Genomic DNA, 23,999 nt, shown 5'->3' with positions numbered 1-23,999 from the left:
GGTGTAGACTTTATTTTAATATGATCATAATGGAGCTTTACCATGGCAATCATGTGAAAGTCTTTCCATAGTCTTTCCCACACATTTTATAGTTAATTCAATGTTTTTATTTAGCTTAAGCATTGTTATAATATGTTAATAGACGTTTTGCCTTCCTTGCAGCATGTGTCTCAGCTGCTCACTCTCTGTTTAAATGTACAGTGATGTTTGGTCTGTTCAACACATTACAGTCTGTAAAATAGTACAAACTAGCATGGAGAGGACATTTGGCTCAAAGGTCCTTTATTGGGCCCTGGGGAGAGGGGCCCACCAATAAAAAATGGGCTCTGTGACTTGTAGAAACAACTGTAGCTATAGCTAATGCCTAATTCAACAAATAAGCCAGTACAGAAATAAAAAAAAATATTTTTTCTTCTAGAAAATTGCTGTACAATTGCTGCATGTCAATGGAATATTTTATTGACATTTCTCAAATATCTTTTGAGGTATTTGTGAAATATTAATGCCTATATCCTGCGTCATCTGCTGGAAAGCCACTCTCTCATGAACGCGCCTGCAAAAGTTAGCGAAAGTTTTCATAAAAACAAAAATATATATATATATATGGATTTTATTCTTACACAAATGCATCGATTCCCTTCAGAAGGCCTTTATTAACCCCCCTTTATTAACCATTATTCACCGGCATTATAAAGCTTGGAAGAGCCAGGACATTTTTTAAAATATAACTCTGATTGTATTTGTCTGAAAGAAGAAAGTCATAATATACACATAGGATAGCTTGAGAATGAGTAAATCATGGGGTAATTTTCATTTTTGGGTGAACTATCCCTTTAAGAACAATGTGCATGTACTTTTAAATTGTAACATAACTGAATGATTTCATTCAATTAACCTTAACTTTAAATGAATGGTTAAGAAGTTACGGAAACAAATTAATGGGATTATTAAATGATAACCTCATAAATTACAATAAGTGTTAAAAAATAGTAACACATGCCACTTGGGACCTTCTTTATCAATTCTGGGGGTCCATCTTACACCAACGGTCTATTTTTGTCCAAGGTGGCTGTGTACCATGTCCTACAATACTCATAGTTACAGAAGAATGGAGCAAAATGCATGCTGATTGCTGATAATCAAGTGGATGTTATTTGAACTCAATGACCAACCTCTTTCCAAGTGGAATGTCTTTACCATGTCTTAGTTGGACAGAAGCAGAAATTACATCTCTTGATCCAAATTTAACATCTAGGTAGAGGTCAGTCACAGCATGTGGAGTCCATTGGAACTTTGGACTCCATTCACATTCGTCTCTTTTTCCACTTACTGCCCTTGTATTTTCCAACTCCTGAGACAGGAAGCAGAAAGCCTTTAAGGCTGTTCGTCTTAGGCTTTTTTCCAAGTGGCGCTCTTGATATGTACTTATGGTCTTGCAGACCTGCCATGGCTCGTGTGCCTGTGAGACCGCGGAACGTCCAATTGGATATTGTAGGGATCTCACGAATACCCACTTTGCAGAAGCACTGATGCAGGCTCCAGCGAACCTTCACTGGACAGTTAATGTGGCATTACGTCAGCAAAGTATGGATTTGGAGGTAGACCATAAAGGTTTCAGAATGCATTTAGAACTTTGTGAAGGTTTTGACAGTTGTTATTGCAGAAGGGTATAGGGTTTGTGGAGGAAAAGGTGCAGTTTTCGGCTCGTCAGGGGAGGGAATTTAGCTGACCTAGTAGCAGAAGAGTATTTAGCCCCTGCCCCACTGCAGCAACAGATTGACCAGCCACCACCCACTGACCTGCATCCTTTAAGCCTCTCCACAACATCCTGTGTTAATCGCCCCTCTAGGAGTCTCACTACTGTGCAACATTTTGGCCGCTTTCATTAAAACCATCCACAGTCATCTGAAATGTATTCCCTTTCAGGGCTACTGATGACAGTTTAACAGAGAAAGACCTCCAGTGTGAAGTGCCAGGAATGCAGAGGCAGTTTTTCTGTTAGTCATGCAGGGTCATATATCAGCCTATTCTGCTCTCTGTGGTGCAGTGGGAGGTAAAGCTGATGTTGTAGGCCATTGCGAGAGCGTGCGTGCTTGTGAAGGGGGGTTGCAGCAAGCCTAAGATTAAGTTGCTGGGTAGACTGAGTTGAGAAGCAGACAGGAAGTAATGCGTTATGGGGCTGCATTGCGCTCTAAGAGCAGATTAGTCTGGAGCTACTCTCCATGACCGTCTAATCTCCTGCACTGTCACCTAGAAAACAAAAACAACTCATTCCCTATAAATGTGTATTATATTTACTCAGAATCAGTCAAACCACTTTATGTGACCATTGTTTAAGGATTGTTACTTTACTAACTGTGTTGTCTTAGTACCTCATTTACCGACAGAATTATGCAAATCAGGTACTGCCACAAATAAGATGACAATTTCAGAGCTGAACGCAAATTGCTCAGTGCAATTTCCCATCTTGCAAGCCAGTTCTGTGTGCTTAGTTGCAGAGGACTTTGACTACTGCGATCCAGTCATATTAGTAGGCTCATTAAAATACTTAAAGTGTGCTCAATTAATGTTTTTCTAGTATATGTACTCATCTCTAATATTTGATGGGAAAACTGATCAGTAGAAAATGTAAACAAAAATGTATTATATAAAATCGAAAAGATTTACTGGCTGCTTTCCACAAGCATTAATAGTTGATTTAATAATTAATTATTCATAAATATTTTAAAAAGACAATTCATTGAAACAGTGACTTGAATTCAGTTCTTCTAAAAAAAATCTCCATTGCATTGAAGAAAAAAAAATCTGGATAGAAAGATTAAATTGCTTAAAAAGAAAAGCTTATTAGGAAGCTCGCTACATTAATATTTTATTATTATCATTATTATTATTGTTAACTATTTTAACAAAATTAGTTTACTTATTAATATTAAAAAAACTTTTGTCTGCTAATTAAGCTTAGTCAAAGTCATGTGTTGTAATGTGATACAACCACAATGCAGAAGTATATGTAAAAAGTAAATCGATATGTGAATTATATTATAGAGAGTAGTAGTTGATATCTTAAACTTTCCATGACATGGCAAGGTTATGTCGTAAAATGTAACATGGTGTAACTTTTGATATTAAATTTGATATTAAAAAATCTTTTTTACAAAAGCATTTGATTTGTTTTCAAGAGATTTTTTTTTTTTTTAAATGTGTAGGCTACATATTCATTGTGTAAAGGTATATGATAAAAAAAATAATGATGGTTAGACCACATGACATTGTATTTTAGTCATTAAATTAAAATGTTTCATTAAATTGAAAAGGTTTTATTTTTCTCTGAAATAACACACAAAACTTTTTTATTAATTTCCCCAGTGTTTTATTTTTTTATTTATTTGCTTGCATTTTCCTAACAAAATATAGTATTATAATCTGTATTGCTGAATCCGTTTCCAGTCCACGCAAATGCAAACACACACAAACACACACACACACACACACACACACACACACACACACACACACATTTGTGATCTGGGTGAAGTGTGACTCAGCATACTTGATATTCAAATTAACCCCTCTGCAAGACTGTGGAGGTGGAGGAACGCTCTTGTTGTTTGCTCCATCAGTCCCTATGCAAAGTTCATTGTGCAGTCTTGCTCCAAGCCACATATGTTAAATATGGCTGTGAGGTGCAGGCTTGTTTGCTTTGGAGCCTAATCCTATGTGTGCTCATGGTCTCCAAAGACACCCAGAGTATAAGTAAAAATGTGCTGGGCCTGAACCACAACTGCTTACTTCATTTCTGCCATGTGGACTGCATATCAAGCTGACTCAATGTTGCCATGCTAGGAGTTCTCTAGAAATAGATCAAGACTTTATCAAGGCTATGCGATTTTGTTATTGGATTGCCTAATTCTATTCTGAGCTGCTCTGCCTGGGAGCGGATTGTGAGGTAAAGTTAATTCACATGGGGTTGCCAAAGCATGAGTTTGATCTCAGATATTCATGAGTTCCACTGTGGCAATTTGAATCAATTATACCTCTCTCCCTTCTTTGAGCTCTGTGAATGACTGGAAGAGATTTCCACATGCAAATATACACACCAACAGTCCCAAAAGCACATCTTACAGTTTATGCCAAGTACAGGCTTGTCTTGTAAGTGCAAGAAGTGCTTAATCTATGAAGATTAAGCTCTTCCTAATACTACTTATGTGCTATGTTGGATTATGAGAGATATTATGATAAGCAGCAATGCGTCAGTGGTAGAATCAGGGCTCCAGACTACACAAATCATTTAAAAATTTAAATACATTTTAGTTAATTGTTTGATATATTTGATTATCTTGATTATTTTTGTGTCATATAAATATTGCTGTTTTATAAGAATATCTCTGTATATTTGGGGAAAAAGTGTCTTACAATCTTAATTTCGAATCGGATATACAGTAACTGTACAATGACTCATGGTTTAGTGAGGGAGTCAGTTGTAATGTGTTTAAATTAAACCATTTACTAATGAGAGTTTCAGGGATTGTAGGTGGGGGAGTGAATAACCAACACTCTCTCCACCCTCAACACCACGACTGAGGTGAGACCCTTGAGCAAGGTACCGAACCCCCAACTGCTCCCTGGGCGCCGCAGCAATGGCTGTCCACTTGCTCCGGGTGTATGGTCACTACTGTCTGTACACTTGGATGGGTTAAATGCAGAGCACAAATTCCAAGTATGGGTCCCCATACTTGGCCACACACCACTTCCCTTTCCTTTCCTTTCATTAAAAAAAGAATCAGTTCTCAAGAATAAATTGACCTTGATATCACAGCGCCCTGTGTTTGTTCACTTGAAACGTTGTATTAAACTAATATATAAAAAAAACTAAAATATTATAATATAAATAAATATATAAATTTAATTAAATATTATTTACTTAAACCGCATGTTGCATGTATGCCTTGTTTTCTGTTCTCTCCGTTGTGACCTAGTTTTCTTTAGTTTCCTGATTGTCATTCTGTTCACCTGTGTATTATTAATTTACTCGTCAGTTCCTTTGTTTGCTCCCCTACTTAAACGTTCAGTTCTCCCTTAGCCTTTGTCTGTTCTCCATCTATGTTTAGTTAGTTTACTTGTCTTTTCTTCTGGATTTGTCTAATTAAAGGACTTTTTTGTTGAACACAAATGAAAATGCACAAATTTTCCTGAGCGAAATTGTAAATATGTAGCTTTTTTTTTTTTTAAGTCACATATCTTAACTTTTTTTTTTTTTGTTCTGGAATACAACATTTATCTTTTTCAGATTATTATTTTTTTGTCAATTGTTAGTTTTATTGATATTTTAAGAGAATTATCTTATGCTTACCATGGCTGAATTTATTGGATTAAAAATTATTTTGTAAAATACCGGTATAATAACTGTTCCCATTCAGTCGGTCAATCCGAGTCACGTCGGATGACCGACGAAATTGGGATCTCGCCAGAGAGACCAATCCACTTCGAGTGTAACTAAACGAGCCAATGGACATTGGCATGCGATCATTGCATCCAGCTGCCGCTGATCACAGCGTGCGCATAAGAGGCAGCAGGTGCACCGCATTAATTCATCCTTTCGCTGAGGAGCCGAGCCAGTGACCCGGCAGCTCAGCGGTGGTACAGCAACTGTGGCGACGGGACGTGATGTCTCCGTTCCCTCCTTCAGGGAACGAGGGTTACATACGTAACCGAGACGTTCCCATTCAGTCGGTCACTCCGAGTCACGTCGGATGACCGACGAAATTGGGATCCCTACCAAAGCACCACAGGAGCTGCCCCTTCCAGTGCCCTGTGTAGGCCTCCTGATCCTTCCTATAAGGCAGATGATAGGACCAGGCTCTACACAGAGGAGGTCAGGCACGTGACGTCTCCGTTCCCTCCTTCAGGGAATGAGGGTTACATACGTAACCGAGACGTTTTCTATTATAATATATTTTAAAGTTTTAGTTATTTATTATTTATTCCTGTGATGGATGGCAAAGCTGAATTTTCAGCAGGCATTACTCCAGTCTTCACTGTCACATTATCCAGTTTGCTGATATTAAATATTTCATTTTATTATCAATGTTGATTTTTGTGGAAACCTTTATAATTTTTTTTTTCAGCATTCATTAAAGAATAGAAAGTTAAGACGAGCAGCATTTATTTAAAATATTTTTTCTGTCTTTACTGCCACTTTTGATTAACGTGAATAATGCCTTCTAAAATCGTTTATTTCTTCAAAAACCCAAACTATTGAATGGTACTGTAGCACTGAATTGTCCCTTTGCTCTTCTTTGAGTTCGCAGAGTTGATCTCTTTCCTGGCGCAGAAAGAATCTAGTTCCTTATGGTTCCATAGGGAGGCCTGTGGCTGTGGGGTCCTGACACAGCTGAGGAGGAAAGGAACAGCTGTCAGATTCTGCCACACTCTTGCTTGATCTAGGACAGGCACTCTGTCTTCTCCTCATAGAACCTCAAATCCCTCTAATAGCAGTGACTTGTAGCCTGTTTTTACAGTGCGGTGTTTCACAAAACCAGAAACTAAACATTAAAGTTCAAAATATAGCTTCCCCAGTGAGGGAATCCGGCCAGAGAAGAAAATGCAGATTGCACTGACTGCTTTCATTCTTCTTTTCAGTTGAGTATATCTGAGAGATTTAGTGCATAAGAAATCATTCACGTATGACAGCTGTGACAGTCAGTGAAGCTGGAGCTTTTCAGAATTAAAGAAGCTGAATATTACATTAGCAGCAATAATGTTATTTCTCTACAATTTAGCTCTGCACTAACACACAAAACCAACAAAAAGCACTGGTCTGAAGTGGAGAATGTACACAAGTCTAGGATGACTGATAAGGCACCAGTTTATCGCATACACATGTCTCATGCTGAGTCACTGATCAAAGGGTTTTGACCTGTGGAGTACACTGGCATGTGGATGCATTTAGACTGTATAACTATTCTTTATTGGTGCGGTATTTCAGCAGACATTCTGGTATGGAAACTTTTGGAATTACATTGCTCAGGCTATGGTTGGGATTTGTTTCTTCTTTAATATCGGATGGCTATTAGCTTCTTCAGCCTGTTGTTTAAAGGGATAGTTCACCCAAAAATGAAAATTTTGTCATCATTTACCCTCTGTTCGTTTCAAAGCTGTATGAGTTTCTTTCTTAGGTTGAACAGAAAATAAAATATTTTTAAGGATGCTGGTAATCAAGCAGTTAATGGTAGCCATTGACTTCCATAGTATTTCTTTCCCTACTATGGAAGTCAATGGGGACCAACAAATGTTTGGTTCTTAAAATATCTTCTTTTGTGTTCTACATAACAAAGAAACTTGAGGGTGAGTAAATGATGACCACATTTTCATTTTTTTGGGTGAACTATTACTTTAACACACACCTATGGACTAGCTGAGTAGTCATTTTCTGTTAATTCCGTTAATATTGATGATGACCATAGTCCACATGGATTATTAACATGATTAGCCTATACCACATTAAACCCAAAAGAAAAAAATATGGCTGATATATCATCAGCTATTTGGCATTTTTAATTATTGTCAGCAGCCAATATCTTTTTTTTTTCTGTTTGCGCAATGTATCGGACTTTTATTTTGACAGTACTGAGAACATTAGCGCTTGAATGTTTTAGCTCATTATTTATTTCTCTTCATTATTTTACTGTCTCATTTGTAGACTGCATAAACATGTGTGAAATGGTCGTTTTGTGTGAATTGGGTTATCAAATACATAATACATGCACAATCGTCAAACGAGATTTTAAACTATGTTGCGGTATATTGCCGCCTTTGTTGTATTCATGTCACATTCACTGTGTAGCTACTAACTAAAATAATAATAATAATAATAAAAAATTAGCGCTGCATACTGGAGCCCTCACACCTTTGCAATAAAATCACTATTGGCTCATTTTTAGCTTACTTACCACCCTAGTAAAAAAAAGTGATATTTAAAATGCATTTATTTCATACTAAGTAGCTAGTTCAAATCTATTAACATATTTACTGACATATCGCTCGAGATTTAGCCTACTGATATAAAGATTATATATATATTTTTTGGAGTAGGCTACTACTTGTGCACCATGCATATGTTTTAATATTAAGCCTAAAATGTATTTTAATGTTTTAACCATTGATGAGGATTGTATGATCTTTGAATAATATTGGTCTTTACATGCAAGATACTTAAAGTGTTCCTGAAGTAAACTTGCAATAGTTCCACTTTAGCACAATGTAATACACTTCAGTATATCCTTAGTTGGAGTTCAGCACTACTTTCACACAGTTAAAGTGCATTAAGTACAAAGTTAATTGTTTCAATTTAGCGGATTTTAAGTAGCCTATACCAGTTTAGTGTAGTAAAAGCACAATTGCAGGGTATTTTTCTTAAGTAGGCTACATAAATATGTAAATGTAGTATACTTCACATGAAATAAATGTATTTCAAATGCATTTTAGTATTTTAATTTTTTTTACCGGGGCAGCCATACACACACACATTTTAAATTTAAATGTTTATTGCACAGTAGCACACACTTATGGATTGAACAGACCTTAATTGAAAACAATGCAACCTCAGAGGACTTCAGTATTAATAATACTGTAATATTGTTGCAGTGTTTGCTTTGTTGCTAGGCAGACTATTTTAAACATCGTAATGAACTATTCTCGGCGGAAGATCATTTACTAGTAAAATTATCCAATTTATATTTTAACTATGCTTTTCTGTAATTTCCATTTTCCATTGTCCTGATAGTCTGTGGTAGTCAGTAGCTTGTGGGAGTTGCTCTGCTGATCAGTGTGAACTCAAGTTCTCTGCACGCTGTTGACAGGCCAGTGGACGTGGTTGGCCGGATCTAGGGCAGAGGCTTGTCTGAAGCCCCTTATTCAATGAGTTGTGACTTGTTCAGACAAAAGAACTAGAGCAGCTTTCTATCAGTCTGTTTGTGTCGCTTGGCAAGCTTGTTATTCTGACAAATGTGTCAGAGATTTAGCCAGACTTCATACAGTGCATTATACATGCTGTCTATATGGATGTGCAGAGAAACTGCAGACAACAAAGGTCAAACTCATTTTAGGTTAGAGTACAAAATGCAACATAATAAATGGACATTTTCCCCCTCAAATAACCACACTGGCCGTATCTTAAACACCCCTGTTCTGGACCAGTTGCAAGCTTTTTGATTAGGCTCTCAAACAATCATTAAGTAATGACAACAACTATATAGGGTACTACTTTATAAAATACCCTCTCTCTCTCTCCCTCCCTCCCTCCCTCTCTCTCGTTTTTGAAGGAAATGCTTGGGTAATTTGTTCACTATTTTGTAATGAGCAATACATTGAAAACACTGCCCCCTAGTGAGTCATAAATTATCACATAGTTTCCATAGCAAAAACAAAGGTAACAACTGTTTAAGTGACTTGCAGAGAAATACTTTTCTGTAGCTCAAATAGTAGAGCATGGCGCTAGCAACTCCAAGGTCATGGGTCCGATTCCCAGGGAAAGCAAGAGCTGATAAAAATGTAAAAACCGTAACTTGAATGCAATGTAAGTCGCTTTGGATAAAAGCGTCTTCTAAATGCATAAATGTAAATGTGCTTTACACCACAAACCTACTAAAATATTGTGCTCAAAATTGGAATTCCAAATGATTTTATAATGTTAATCATTTTGGTAACACTTTATTTTAAGGTGTCATAATACAGAGTAATTACCTTAAGTACTTAGTAGTAGCCGTTGTACTTACATGAAATAAAATGTACTTACCGTGTAACTAAGTTATGGAACAGCCTGTGATTACAGTTTGTAACTATGAAGATGTAATAGGCAGGACAAGTCTGTTACACAGCTACTTGTACACTTAAGTACAATCTTGATACACTTTATTTTAAGTATCTTATGCCTGTGTAATATTCTGTAATTTTAATGTAACTAGAAAGGCATTACATGTATTTAAGCTGTGTACTGGTGGGTTAAATCAAACTAAGGTGCAGCTGGATAAGGTGTACAGTATAGATGAAGTTCACTTAAGTAAATCTTGATACACTTTATTTTAAGTAGCTTACGCCTGTGTACTTACATTTGTAATTGCATTGTATAAAGTCTGCAACACATAAGTAGCAATCTTTTGGTTACATAAGTAGCTGTGTAACAGATACGTTCTGTTACGTGTAAAAGTAGCTGCTAATTACATCTACATAATTACAAACTGTAAGTACAGGCTGTTCCATAACTTAGTTACATGGTACTTAGTTACTTAGTTACATGGTGAGTACATTTGACACATTTTACACAAATTGTCCTGGCAAAATTAAAATCACTCTCACCATGTAAGAGACAAACCCACTCTTTTGTCTGCTCAGCCGCTGCGCCCTTCGCTGCTGAGTCTGCTCTGGCGTTTCCTGTGGATATGAAAACTTTGTTATGGGTATATGCGACACATTTACAGATAGCTATTTTGTCTGGCAGCTAAATGGCCTCTAGCAAAGCTGGCACCAGAGGAGCATTCAATATCGGCGCCCATCTGCCTTTAAAAATTTTCTGTTTCCACAGTGCTCCAAAATCATGCGTAACACCGAATGAGTAACTTGTAAATTGTAAATTGTGACGCATTTGCCTGCCATAAGTTTACATGCTTCTGTTAATGCCATAAGCTCTGCTGCTTGTGCTGAATAATTTGCTGGCAATGAGCCAGACGCCAACTTTCATATAAATACAATGGCTACTAAGTACTTAACTAGTAATTACTCTGTATTATGGACACCTTAAAATAATGTGTTACCATAATTCTTTTTTTTTTTTTTTTTTTTTTGTGCAGATTGAAGACTTTGAATGCAATGTCTGTTAAGTTGCTTTTCTTTAGAAATGGAAAATGAGACTTTTAACTGTGTAAACCTAAGGACTTGTAGTGAACACTTGTAGTGCAGTCAAATATAACATTTATGTTATAAATGTTATATTCTGTTTTCTGCTCATTGTTATGAAAAATGACATTTAGTCTGTTTTTGATGAGAGTTTGTTTGACGTAAATATAGCACTGAACAACACTGACTTATGCATAATAACAATATTCATTCAGGCTTGTACAACATTTTAAAAATATTATTTAATAAAGTTAGTATTTAATTTATGCAAGAAAAAAAGTGTAGTAATGTATCTTTTAAACAAGGACCTATTTTAAGTAGATATTTCAGACAAAGAACAAAGACTAATATTAAAAGAAAATATAATACAAGTACACATTAAATATGGGTTCACTTGCAAGAGTGATAAATATAGTTTGTGTTTTCTACAGAAAATTATTGGCTACCAAGAGCTTGTTGCCATTGAAATTCAAGAGACATTTATAACCCAAACATCACAGAAGCTATGAAGACAAGCCTATGTTATGTTTACATCTCATGGTAATATTAGAAAAATTGCAATGTTTGATTTTTAAGGACATTTTTTGTTTTTGGACAAAAAAATAGAACCCCTCCCCCCCCGCAGCTGTAGAAAATGCATAGTAAGTTTAAGGACCTCTTAAAAAAATTTATTTTTATGATGATAGATAGTAAGCCGTTACAATGCTTTACGTCAGTTGTGTTGCTGAGCAGCCTTTTTTCTGTTATCCTTTGGGTTTCACATGTTGTCCGGAAATGGCAGCTTGGAGGCAGTGAGTGAGCTATTCCTTCCTGGCATTGCTTGTGTGTGTACGTGCTTAAGTGATTTTAATTCACTATCTTTGTTTGTGTTTACAGCTTACGATATTACAATCTATTAATGACCCCTTTTATGGTTATATAATTATACTTATTATACTTTCTCTGGACCGTCATGTTTTTTTGTTTGCTTTTTCCATAGTTAAACAATTTTCTTGACAGACAGAACAATCATTTCTAATGGTTTTTAATCTTCTAATGTTGCTGCTGATCAGTGCTCATTTCCATGGCATTCATCTGCAGTCAATGATTAAATTAAAACTACAGTATAATGGATTAATCAGTGGAAGTCTGTGAATAACTTAATTTGATTACACTCCAAGAACCCTCCTCAACTTCAGCTTTTACTTTGCATAGAGCTCAAGCAGAAAAGGTTTCTCTTTGTCATACTCTGTAGCCTTTCTCACACTGGTACAGTAAATAGTCCTGACTTTCATATGTATTGAATAGAAAAATGTAAATGCAAGTGCATTTTTTCCCCTTTTTTGACAGTTGTGACTCTGAATCCCTCTCTTTCTCTATATCTTTCTACCAGGCAGAGGCAAGACTGGCAGCTAAACGGGCAGCCCGGGCAGAAGCTCGAGAAATCCGCATGAAGGAATTGGAAAGGCAACAGAAAGAGGTCAGGAGATAATCTGTTTGGTAGACTGTCACAGTTCTACTGTTTATTCTTAGGATCTACAAAATAGCTCGTAAGGTTCTACATAAGATGATAATTATTTCACACTGGCACAACATGCAGTTCACTCTTTATTTAAGCAATATCATACAAGCAAGAGTGCAATTACCAAGAATTTATATTTTAAAAACAATATAGCCAGTTTTGTCTGTTTTTGCTCTGTCATTGAAAAACCTACCAAATGAAGCCAAAGAGAATGAAGCATTGCATGTCTTGTCCAACAAATAGTTGTGCTTATTTTCTGGATAAGTGTTTTTGAACAAGTCAGCTTAGTGAATTATTCAATCACTTACTCATAATACACAAAAGGTGACATGAAAAAAGATCAGGTTTACACCATGACCAGAAATGAGAACCACTGACCTTGAAAGATATGTGAAGGTCTCTTTATTTCTCATAAATCATTTCAGGATTAAAGTACAGCACCACTAACAGTTATTCATAATTTAAACTTTAAACCTTCTAAACCAGTCTGAAAATGTGATATGAATGTATCTGTTACGGGGCTGACGAGACGTGAGACGTGCGGATCCATATGCAAGGCTTTATTATAAAACATGGTCAGAAACAGGCAGGGTCAGACATCGGCAAACAGGTATGGTGGAGGCAAGACAGAGCAATCCGTGGAGCAAGCGTGGGTCAACGATCAGCGAACAATATCCAAAGGGGCAAGGCAGAGAGATAATCCAGAGACGAGAGCAATAATCCAAACGGGGAGCAAACAGAGTCCAAACGGCAAGGCGAAGGGTTAATCCAGGAAACACGGGCAGGGTCAGACACGGCAGGAAAACAAGGCAAGACTAGGACTAGGATAATGGCTCTGTAGAGTTGCTATCGCTATGCGAGGGATATACGCTAACAATACTCGGCCCAGAGCAAGAGCAAGTCCCAGGTTAAATAGTGTGTGTGATGGGGTGATCAGTGAATTCAGCTGTGTGATCAGTGTAATCAGCTGCGTGTCGTCAGTGCAATGGATTGTGGGTATTGCAGTCCAGAGAAGTGTGGTGTGAGAGTCAATGTGGTGAGTGAGTGACATCTGGTGGTGATTGTCCGGAAGAGCATGGACCAGATTCGTGACATAGCCCCCCCCCCCCAAGGAGCGGCTTCCAGACGCTCCTAAACAATCCAGGAGGGCGGTGGCGGAGCAGGGGGAGGGACGGAGGACCAGGTCCGTGAGGAAGTGGGAAGACCGGGGACTGAGGCAGAACCGGCAGAGCAGGACACCCCGGCGGAACCGGAGACCAGGACAGAGCAAGAACCCACCAGGGCGGAGCAGACGGACCAGGAGCCCACCAGGGCGGAGTAGATGACCACCAGACCGGAGTAGAAGACCACCACGGTGGAGCAGACGACCACCAGACCCGAGCAGAAGACCCCCACGGCGGAGCAGACGACCACCAGACCCGAGCAGAAGACCACCATGGCGGGGCAGACGACCACCAGACCCGAGCAAGAGCCCACCAGGGCGGAGTAGACGGACCAGGAGCCCACCAGACCGGAGTAGAAGACCACCACGGCGGAGCAGACGACCACCAGACCCGAGCAGAAGACCACCATGGCGGGGCAGAGGACCACCAGACCTGAGCAGAAGACCCTCGCCAGGAAGCAGACTGGGCAGGAAACCATGGCAGAGTCTGAGATCTGGGGGAAACAGAGACAGACAACACAGGGAGAGCAGAGACAGACAATACAGGGAGAGCATTCATGATCTCAGGGGGCGCGGCAGGGCAGGACGAGGATTCATAGACGGCGTTTTTAGCCGTGACAGGACAGGGTGAGAGCTCACAGACGGCCGCTTTAGCCGTGACAGGACAGGGCGTGAGCTCGCAGACGGCCTCCTTAGCCGTGACAGGACAGGGCGTGAGCTCACAGACGGCCTCTTTGGCCGTGACAGGACAGACAGTGAATTCAGGGACGGCCTCCGTGACCGTGACGGGGCAGACAGTGAGTTCAGGAACGGCCTCCGTGGCCGTGACGGGGCAGACTGTGAGTTCAGGAACGGCCTCCGTGGCCGTGACGGGGCAGACCGTGAGTTCAGGAACGGCCTCCGTGGCCGTGACAAGGCAGACCGTGAGCTCAGGAACGGCCTCCATGGCCGTGACCTGAGAACTGGATTCTCGGGATTTGGGATCGGCACTCCTGGCCGTGAATTGAGAACTAGATTCTAGGGGGCGCTCTGAAAGCGCGGATTCAGAGGGGCGCTCTTGTAGCGCGGAGCTGGACGGACCCAGCGGAGACGAAGGAGAGCTGGGCGAGACCAGCGGGAGCTCAGGTGTGCTGGACGGGACCAGCGGGAGCTCAGGTGTGCTGGACGGGACCAGCGGGAGCTCAGGTGGGCTGGACGGGACCAGCGGGAGCTCAGGTGGGCTTGCCTTGGCCGCAATCAGTGGCAGGTTTGAGAAACTAGGGGTAGACTCGTGGACTGAAGAGGCCCCAGGAGCAGACTCGTGGACAGGAGAGGCCCCAGGAGCACAGTGTGCAGCCCACACACTCAAAATGGCAACCGCCATAACGGGAAGTACTGAGGTCAGGGGAACAGTCTCTGTAACAGACAGGGTTGAGGCCCTGGGAATGCCAGCTACTCGCACTGACATCAGTGGTGGGTCCATCACACTGGATATCAGACAGGGAACTTGAAGGACTGACCTTAAATCCTTGGGTGTGACAGACTCTGGCTGGAGCACTGTGACGTGGTGTGACTTTGGCTTGACAGCGGAGACGTGGTGTGACTCTGGCTTGACAGCGGAGACGTGAGCAGACTCTGGCTTGATAGCGACGACGTGAGCAGACTCTGGCTTGACAGCGACGACGTGAGCAGACTCTGGCTTGACAGCGACGACGTGAGCAGACTCTGGCTTGACAGCGACGACGTGAGCAGACTCTGGCTTGACAGCGACGACGTGAGCAGACTCTGGCTTGACAGCGACGACGTGAGCAGACTCTGGCTTGACAGCGACGACGTGAGCAGACTCTGGCTTGACAGCGACGACGTGAGCAGACTCTGGCTTGACAGCGACGACGTGAGCAGACTCTGGCTTGACAGCGACGACGTGAAGGGGTGCTGTTGCTGCCGCCATTTTGTGAGTGAGTGCGGTGCCGCGTTCCTCCGCGACACCCACAGTGAACGGAGAGCCCACACACAGCAAAGCATAGTCCATAAATTTACTGAGAGATGAACGGGGACCCTCGCGGATTAACTGAGACTTGAGCGGCTGATTAATGCCCTCACAAAAAAAATCTATAAGTGCATAGTCCGGCAGATCAGAAACATGGGCGAGGTCTAAATACTCTTGTATATACTCCTCGAGCGGTCTCGAACCCTGCTCGAGGGTTAACAACAGTAGTGCAGTGTCCATACCTGGCCAATGTCTATTAGAAAAGCCGCTGGATCCTCTTTTGGCCGAGTATTCTGTTACGGGGCTGACGAGACGTGAGACGTGCGGATCCATATGCAAGGCTTTATTATAAAACATGGTCAGAAACAGGCAGGGTCAGACATCGGCAAACAGGTATGGTGGAGGCAAGACAGAGCAATCCGTGGAGCAAGCGTGGGTCAACGATCAGCGAACAATATCCAAAGGGGCAAGGCAGAGAGATAATCCAGAGACGAGAGCAATAATCCAAACGGGGAGCAAACAGAGTCCAAACGGCAAGGCGAAGGGTTAATCCAGGAAACACGGGCAGGGTCAGACACGGCAGGAAAACAAGGCAAGACTAGGACTAGGATAATGGCTCTGTAGAGTTGCTATCGCTATGCGAGGGATATACGCTAACAATACTCGGCCCAGAGCAAGAGCAAGTCCCAGGTTAAATAGTGTGTGTGATGGGGTGATCAGTGAATTCAGCTGTGTGATCAGTGTAATCAGCTGCGTGTCGTCAGTGCAATGGATTGTGGGTATTGCAGTCCAGAGAAGTGTGGTGTGAGAGTCAATGTGGTGAGTGAGTGACATCTGGTGGTGATTGTCCGGAAGAGCATGGACCAGATTCGTGACAGTATCGTACATATCATATATGTATCATATATGTTTATGAGCCAAGTATGGCTTATGTCAGTGAATTGTACCACTTTTCACTTACATTGGAGGTAGGGGTGGGCGATATCCACGTTCTTCAAAATATCTTCTTTTGTGTTCAGCACTAGAAAGACATTAATACAGGTTTGGGCCAACGTGAGTGAGTAAATAATGACAGAAATAAAAATTTTGGGTGAACTATCCCTTTAATGACAGTCGGCTGCATGTTTAGTACTGGATGTATGTGGCGCTGTACAGTAGGCTATACTAGAGACGGCGGCGCCAGAACTGAACTGACGGAATGTGTGCTGTAGCACGATACTGCGATATTTCTTCAAAAGCTGATCGTGGAGACATTTTTGTCGTCTACGATCAAAAATCATCGTAACGAACACCCCTAATTGGAGGTATATTTATTATTTAGTAATTATGCAATAATTGCAATATATTTTTGCAACTAACTGCTTTCTATTTTAATACATTTTCAAATGTAATTTATTCCTGCAGTGGCGAAGCAGCCATTACTCCAGTCTTCAGTGTCACATGACACATCAGAAATCATTTTAATATGCTGATTTGGTGTGGAAGAAACATTTCTTCTTGAAAGAAAACAGTTGTCCTCCTTAATTTTTTTTTTTTTTGTGGAAACTGATACTTGATTCTTTGATGAATAGAAAGTTTAACAGAGCAGTTTTTAGTTTTTTTTTTTTTTAAAGCTTTACTGTCATTTTTTTATTAAATAATAATAAAAGTAAAAAAAAATCTTACTGACTCCCAACTTTTCAGTGGTATATGTGTCTAATAAAAGATTATTCAAAGACAACATTTTTTAACTCTTTTAACCTAATTTTAACAAAAAAATATAAAAAGAAAATTCATTTTATGCTGTTACATTTTAGGACTCTGATTGCAATAATCACCTCTTTCTTCAAAAAAATTGCTCTTGTTTTCAAATGTAGTTTATATCTTCCATGAAAATAGCATGTAAAATACATCCCCCAAATACTGAGACCATTAAGGGTTAATTTTTTGTCATTTTGAATCGGCGTCATGTTCTAAAAGACTTTTGAGAATGTTTTTGGTTCTGTACAGATTATAAAAATCTTTTTATCTGTAAGATTTATATTCTTTATGCCTATTCAGATTTATTTACAAATGAACTTTCTACTCTTCTTCAAGCTCTTTATATCTTTCTCTTCCTGTCTTACTTTCTTTCTTTCTCTTCATCCTGGTCTCCCCGCTGTTTATTTAGATATATCAAGCGCACAAGGTAAGATCTGTCCCTCCATACTCTTCATTTCTTTCTAACATTAATCAAATTTGCTCATTAGAAATATAAGCTGTAGTATTTTGCATTATCTTACATCTCTGCAACTTGAATTTTATGATCAGTTAACAAAACCATAACCAAAGCTTGAAGAACAAAAAACAGGAGCAGACCCACATTCAAACCATGTTTTCTTTCACACCTGTTTTTAATATCCTCATATTCCTTCATTATACTTTCATAACCCTTCCTCATTTGATCGTCTTGCTCTCCTCCTCTCTGCACCAGAAATACTATGGGCTGGACAGCAAATGGGGCCATATTGAACAGTGGATGGTATGACCTGTCATTATACCACACTGCTGCATGCAGTAGACCACCAAAGATAGAATTCGCATTAGAAAATTCACTCAGCACAGGTCCCGAATGCAGCTAACTATCGTATTGTCCTTCAGAGAATGAAATGTGATTGGTTGATGTTGCATGTCTCTTAGGCAGTCTGTGTCTGATCCTCATTTCACAGGCTTTACTGGAGCAGTGGGGGGCAGGAGGCCCATGTGATATGTTAGGGCTTAGCAGAGGTGGTCATAACATACAGCCGGATTATAGGGCGGTCGCGTGACCCACATCTTAAAGTACTCAACCCTCCCCTCCCACCCCTCCAGACACCCTGTCTGAGCCCTGTAATAAACCGTGATATGACAGACAGCGTAATCTCTCAGTGCATGCTTTGTTCAGTTTTTGCAGTGTTTGATAATCATGTGACCTTTGACCTAAAACTTCCTGCTTTCTGTCCTCTTTTCCTGCTCTGCTTTTCAGGAGGACAGTGAGCGGTATTCCCGCCACTCTCGGAGACATACCTCGGTCTGTATCTCTCCTGCTTTTCATCCTTCTGTTTTATTCACTTTTTATTTAATACTACGCTCTTGCTTTCTACTCTCCTGTGTGCTCTAAAATTAAATTTGTCCCCAGTCATTATTCTTTCTTCAGTCCCTTTCCTCCATTTTTTCTCTTCTTCTCTTCAGCCCCTTTAAAGGTTCTTTACGAGCCAAAGAACCACTGTTGGTGCTGCTTAGCACCATTTTTGTTGAAGAAATACAATGCAGTATAGCACCTCTTATTGTTCTCCATAGCACCATTTGACAAAGGTGCTGTATAGCACCTTTAAAGATATGGTGCTATATAGCATCAAAAGTGGTTCCCCTATGATAATGAGCCAAGAACCACTTTTAGTGCTATATAGCACCATTTTTTTAGAGTGTATAGCACCACTTAATGGACATTTCAAGTCAGAACTGTGGGGATGCGAACAAAACCAATGTCACATAAAACATACGCTCATCTGTTCTGGAGAAAAAAAACTAACAGTTTTTTAGTGCCACACAGGGGACATTTCAAATATTTTGAATATGTCTCAAAACATACATGGCAGTACGTATTTTGTGTGTTGCTAAAACGTTCCCATAGGTACGTTTTTATCATGAGATCAGGTTGAAAAAGACTCACTAAAGAGGAGAAATTTTGAAAACTAAATCCCATATGGTTACAAGGAATCAGGGCTGTTTGATTCAGAATTTTTTCAATTTTGAATGATTGGAGGAACATGTTCTACTAATCTTGATGTAACTAGATGATACGAAGGCTTACCTACTTTTCAAACATCCCTAATATTAATTGATTATCAACATCTCTTAATGTAGTCTAGAGCAGTACTCAAAACTTTCAATTGTTTACAACAGAACAAGCTTATTTGAGCTAAACTAAGGTTTTTTTTTTTTTTTTTACAAATAAGAACATCACTAAAAGGAGATTTTGTCAGATTTGTGTAAATAAATTTGTTCACAAATTTGTCCACAAAATGTGGTAGGTGCAAACACATACTTGCGCACACACACACACACACACACACACACACAAACAAACAAACAAAATGTAAAATATACTTACATTTCTTTTTTTAACTGATAAAACAAGCATTGTTGTAAAGTATTTATTTAATTATATCTTATTTCTAGGGGGTACAAGTTACATATTTACTATAGCGGTAACTTTACTTAGACATACTGAAAAGCATTTTTACTCGAAGCACAAACTCAGCTCCCTGTTTTCTTTGTCTTCCTGTCAGATATCAGATGATGAGGAGCGGATGTCTGTTGGCAGTCGGGGCAGTTTGAGGGTTAGTATATTTGTGATATCATTTGGATGATAAAGTAAAAACAATAAAAAATACATGGTATAATTTATGCCAGTTTCTATTGTTCAACATAAAGGGTGGTAGTTAAGTGGTTATTAATTTGAAGGTTCCAGGTTCAAATAATGGAAAGGAACATTCCTGCGTTTGTTGTAATTATCTATAATTTAATAAATTAGTCTCAGTATAAGAGCAGTTTTCACTTTGTTTTAATCTTCTAACAATTAAATAAAAATACTTAAATGACTAATGTTTCTGGCATCAACCCTGCACAGAAAATGATGGTGGTTATGTAGTAAAAGAGTGGGCTTGCTTTTTTTCTTGAATTTTTCATTTATTTATTTTTACGTTTGTAACTTCTCAAGTGTGATCAAAGTGTCTTTGCTCAAAACACTGAAGTTATGAATACTTAAAATTCCAATTTGTTTATTTGAAACAAAATGTAATAAATCAATAAGTATTAATGATGGAATTGATTTCTAATAAATGAATCAATATTCTGTGCAACTGCATTTTGCACAAAGAGCACTGTCCTCTTTCATTCATTCAGACTTGCTAAATCACACTTGTGCGACAGTCTGTCACCTCAGTTACTTTCATGTTTTTTTTCTTCATTTCTCATTCTCACATTGTCCTTTTGTCCTCCTCTGCTTACCATAGGGCAACCACACAGATCTCTGCAGCAGCACCAGCAGTCTGCCTTCAGCCAGACTACAAAATGGACGGGTCTGTCCAACAATCCATCTTTATTCCTTTCTTTAGAATTAGTTCTCTTCTTCATTGTTTTATCTTATAACCCTTTCTTGATTTTGCCTGCTCCTCCTTCCCCGGTCATTCCACAGGAGCGTTTACTTTCAAACAAATGTCAGTAAAACACAACAGTAGGGTTCTGGATGTAAAAATCCTGTTCAAATAATCCATAGCCAAATACATGTTTTTGTGATGAAAAAAATCTATTCAAGTGAAGGTATAAATGGAAGCCCGTTTCCGCCACTGAATAAAAAATAAAAAGGTAATTCTGACTTTTTTTCTCATAATTGCATGAAACAAACTCGCAATTCTGACTTTTTTTTCTCATAATTGCGTGATATAGGCTAAACTCGCAATTGCGAGCTAAAAAGTCATAATTGTGAGATATGAACTTGCAATTCTAAGAAAAAAAGTCAGAATTGCGAGATATAAACTCACAATTGCAAGAAAGTGTTTTTTGCAAGTTTGTATCTCACAATTGTGACTTTATAAATCGTAATTCTGACTTTATAACTTGCAATTGTGAGTTTATATCATGCAATTCTGAAAAAAAAAATCTGAATTGTGAGTTTATATCCCACAATTCTGACTTTATAACTCACAGTTGTTCTGTGAAAAAAAGTCAGAATTGTGAGATAAAAAGTCGCAATAATATTTTTTTTTTATTTTTTTTTATTCAGTGGCAGAAACGGGCTTCCATAGGTATAAGCATCTGAAAGTAGAGTAAAGTAAAGTATAGTAAAATAAAATGTACTTGTTTTAAATTCTTAAGTACTACATTACCAACATAGCACTGTGAAATCCACTAATCAGAGAAATCGCTGTAACTGAAACCAGTACTTCATCTTAACAGCCAAATTAGCAACATTTATAGCAAAAAAGCATAAATTCTCTGTTTTAGCTGTAAAAAATCATGAAACAGTGGTAAATGTGGCCTTAAATAAGTAGAATTCACAATTAGAATGAGTGAATCTCAAATCATAGCATGTTAAAAACTGTCAGATTGAAATACTGAATATTCTATTTTTGGTGAATGTTTTAATTGTATTTTTTAAATGAATGTAGCTAAATGCCAATACTGACATGTAAATGCAAATATTACAGTAAATATTTTAAAATGCAGACTAATTTGATTACAACATTCTAGTGTTTTATGGGGTGCTATGAAGAGTTATCAGTATACAGTTTGAAAAATTTCAATCAAATATTATACTGCTATGATTAATCTGGGAGCTGATTTATTTCGTTTAAGGGTTACATTTCTGTATTTTTTTAATGACTGTTGAAAATGGAAATAGAATGAACAGAAAATACAGCTGCCAAAGTGTGCTGTCGTTATTGTGTTCTCTACAAGCTTGTTTTAAAATGTTGTGCTTTATCTGGGATTCAATGTTGTAATATAAATGAAAATCTGATATTTATTTAGGAGAAAGATGATTTAGTTTACTTGAAGAACGTGTAGTATTGAAATGCAATGTTATGAGCATATCTTCCTCCTCTCTCTGTTTGTTTTTAGCCCTCTGCGCTTTTTAGTGAAACCCCCCGTTCAAGAAGTCACAGGGTTTGTTTCCAGCTGTCATCTGCATGCAACTTTACATGCAGATCATTTGTTCATTCTGTTTCATTTTGGTGAATACATGGCACATACACTCACCTAAAGGATTATTAGGAACACCACTGTGTTTGACCCCCTTTCGCCTTCAGAACTGCCTTAATTCTACGTGGCATTGATTCAACAAGGTGCTGAAAGCATTCTTTAGAAATGTTGGCCCATATTGATAGGATAGCATCTTGCAGTTGATGGAGATTTGTGGGATGCACATCCAGGGCACGAAGCTCCCGTTCCACCACATCCCAAAGATGCTCTATTGGGTTGAGATCTGGTGACTGTGGGGGCCATTTTAGTACAGTGAACTCATTGTCATGTTCAAGAAACCAATTTGAAATGATTCGAGCTTTGTGACATGGTGCATTATCCTGCTGGAAGTAGCCATCAGAGGATGGGTACATGGTGGTCATAAAGGGATGGACATGGTCAGAAACAATGCTCAGGTAGGCCGTGGCATTTAAACGATGCCCAATTGGCACTAAGGGGCCTAAAGTGTGCCAAGAAAACATCCCCCACACCATTACACCACCACCACCAGCCTGCACAGTGGTAACAAGGCATGATGGATCCATGTTCTCATTCTGTTTACGCCAAATTCTGACTCTACCATCCGAATGTCTCAACAGAAATCGAGACTCATCAGACCAGGCAACATTTTTCCAGTCTTCAACCGTCCAATTTTGGTGAGCTCGTGCAAATTGTAGCCTCTTTTTCCTATTTGTAGTGGAGATGAGTGGTACCCGGTGGGGTCTTCTGCTGTTGTAGCCCATCCGCCTCAAGGTTGTGCGTGTTGTGGCTTCACAAATGCTTTGCTGCATACCTCGGTTGTAACGAGTGGTTATTTCAGTCAAAGTTGCTCTTCTATTAGCTTGAATCAGTCGGCCCATTCTCCTCTGACCTCTAGCATCAACAAGGCATTTTCGCCCACAGGACTGCCGCATACTGGATGTTTTTCCCTTTTCACACCATTCTTTGTAAACCCTAGAAATGGTTGTGCGTGAAAATCCCAGTAACTAAGCAGATTGTGAAATACTCAGACCGGCCCGTCTGGCACCAACAACCATGCCACGCTCAAAATTGCTTAAATCACCTTTCTTTCCCATTCTGACATTCAGTTTGGAGTTCAGGAGATTGTCTTGACCAGGACCACACCCCTAAATGCATTGAAGCAACTGCCATGTGATTGGTTGATTAGATAATTGCATTAATGAGAAATTGAACAGGTGTTCCTAATAATCCTTTAGGTGAGTGTATATGAACAAACATAAAGATGTAGTTCATCCAAAAATGGAAATTCAGTTGTCATTGAAACCCATATGACCTTCTTTTTTTTGTGGAACACAAAAGGAGAGATCTAGTAGAATGTTCAAGCTTTTCTTTTCCACACAATGAAAGTGAATGAACAACACAGTCCCTTTCCCCATTCTTTCCCTTTTGAAAAATAAGTGTGATTCACTATATTGAATGTGTTCTTGTAGTGTACTTCAAATATTAATAGTATATAAAAAATAATTTCAGATTACTTTCATGACTGTTTCACACTTGAGTACACTTTTAAAACATGCACTCTGTAACATGAAAATTGACATTGCTTTATTTTACATCTTGCTTTAATAATCTTTTTTCATGCTTTAAAATACACTTGATGTGTTTACTAACATATTAAAGGACGTGTGAAGTGCCTGATTATAATTTTAACTGTAGTATGATATTCAATGTTACATTTAAATGTTAAAAAACATTTTCACAATGACTTCCATTCT

General features: G+C 39.0%; 1 protein-coding gene across 7 annotated transcripts in view; it reads left to right on the top strand.

Annotated features, from left to right (window-relative positions):
- The window catches only part of LOC306844819 (leucine-rich repeat flightless-interacting protein 2-like), a 51,018-nt gene that overhangs the window by 2,876 nt on the left and 24,143 nt on the right, over positions 1-23,999 (top strand). For 3 of the 7 annotated variants that reach the window (XM_079377213.1, XM_079377212.1, XM_079377211.1), the window contains exons 2-4: positions 12,263-12,349; positions 19,812-19,862; positions 20,538-20,603. In XM_079377213.1, coding sequence (XP_079233339.1) covers positions 12,263-12,349; positions 19,812-19,862; positions 20,538-20,603 — 204 coding nt within the window. Of the gene's footprint in view, positions 1-12,262; positions 12,350-17,671; positions 17,690-17,974; positions 18,023-18,505; positions 18,551-19,811; positions 19,863-20,537; positions 20,604-23,999 lie in introns of all 7 variants that reach the window. The other 4 variants (XM_079377208.1, XM_079377207.1, XM_079377209.1 and 1 more) reach the window with 3 other exon arrangements.

The sequence above is a fragment of the Barbus barbus genome, assembly GCF_936440315.1.
Source record: "Barbus barbus genome assembly, chromosome: 25".
NCBI lineage: Eukaryota > Metazoa > Chordata > Actinopteri > Cypriniformes > Cyprinidae > Barbus > Barbus barbus.
Note: the sequence above shows the minus strand (reverse complement) of the source record. Positions and strands in the feature narration are given on the sequence as shown.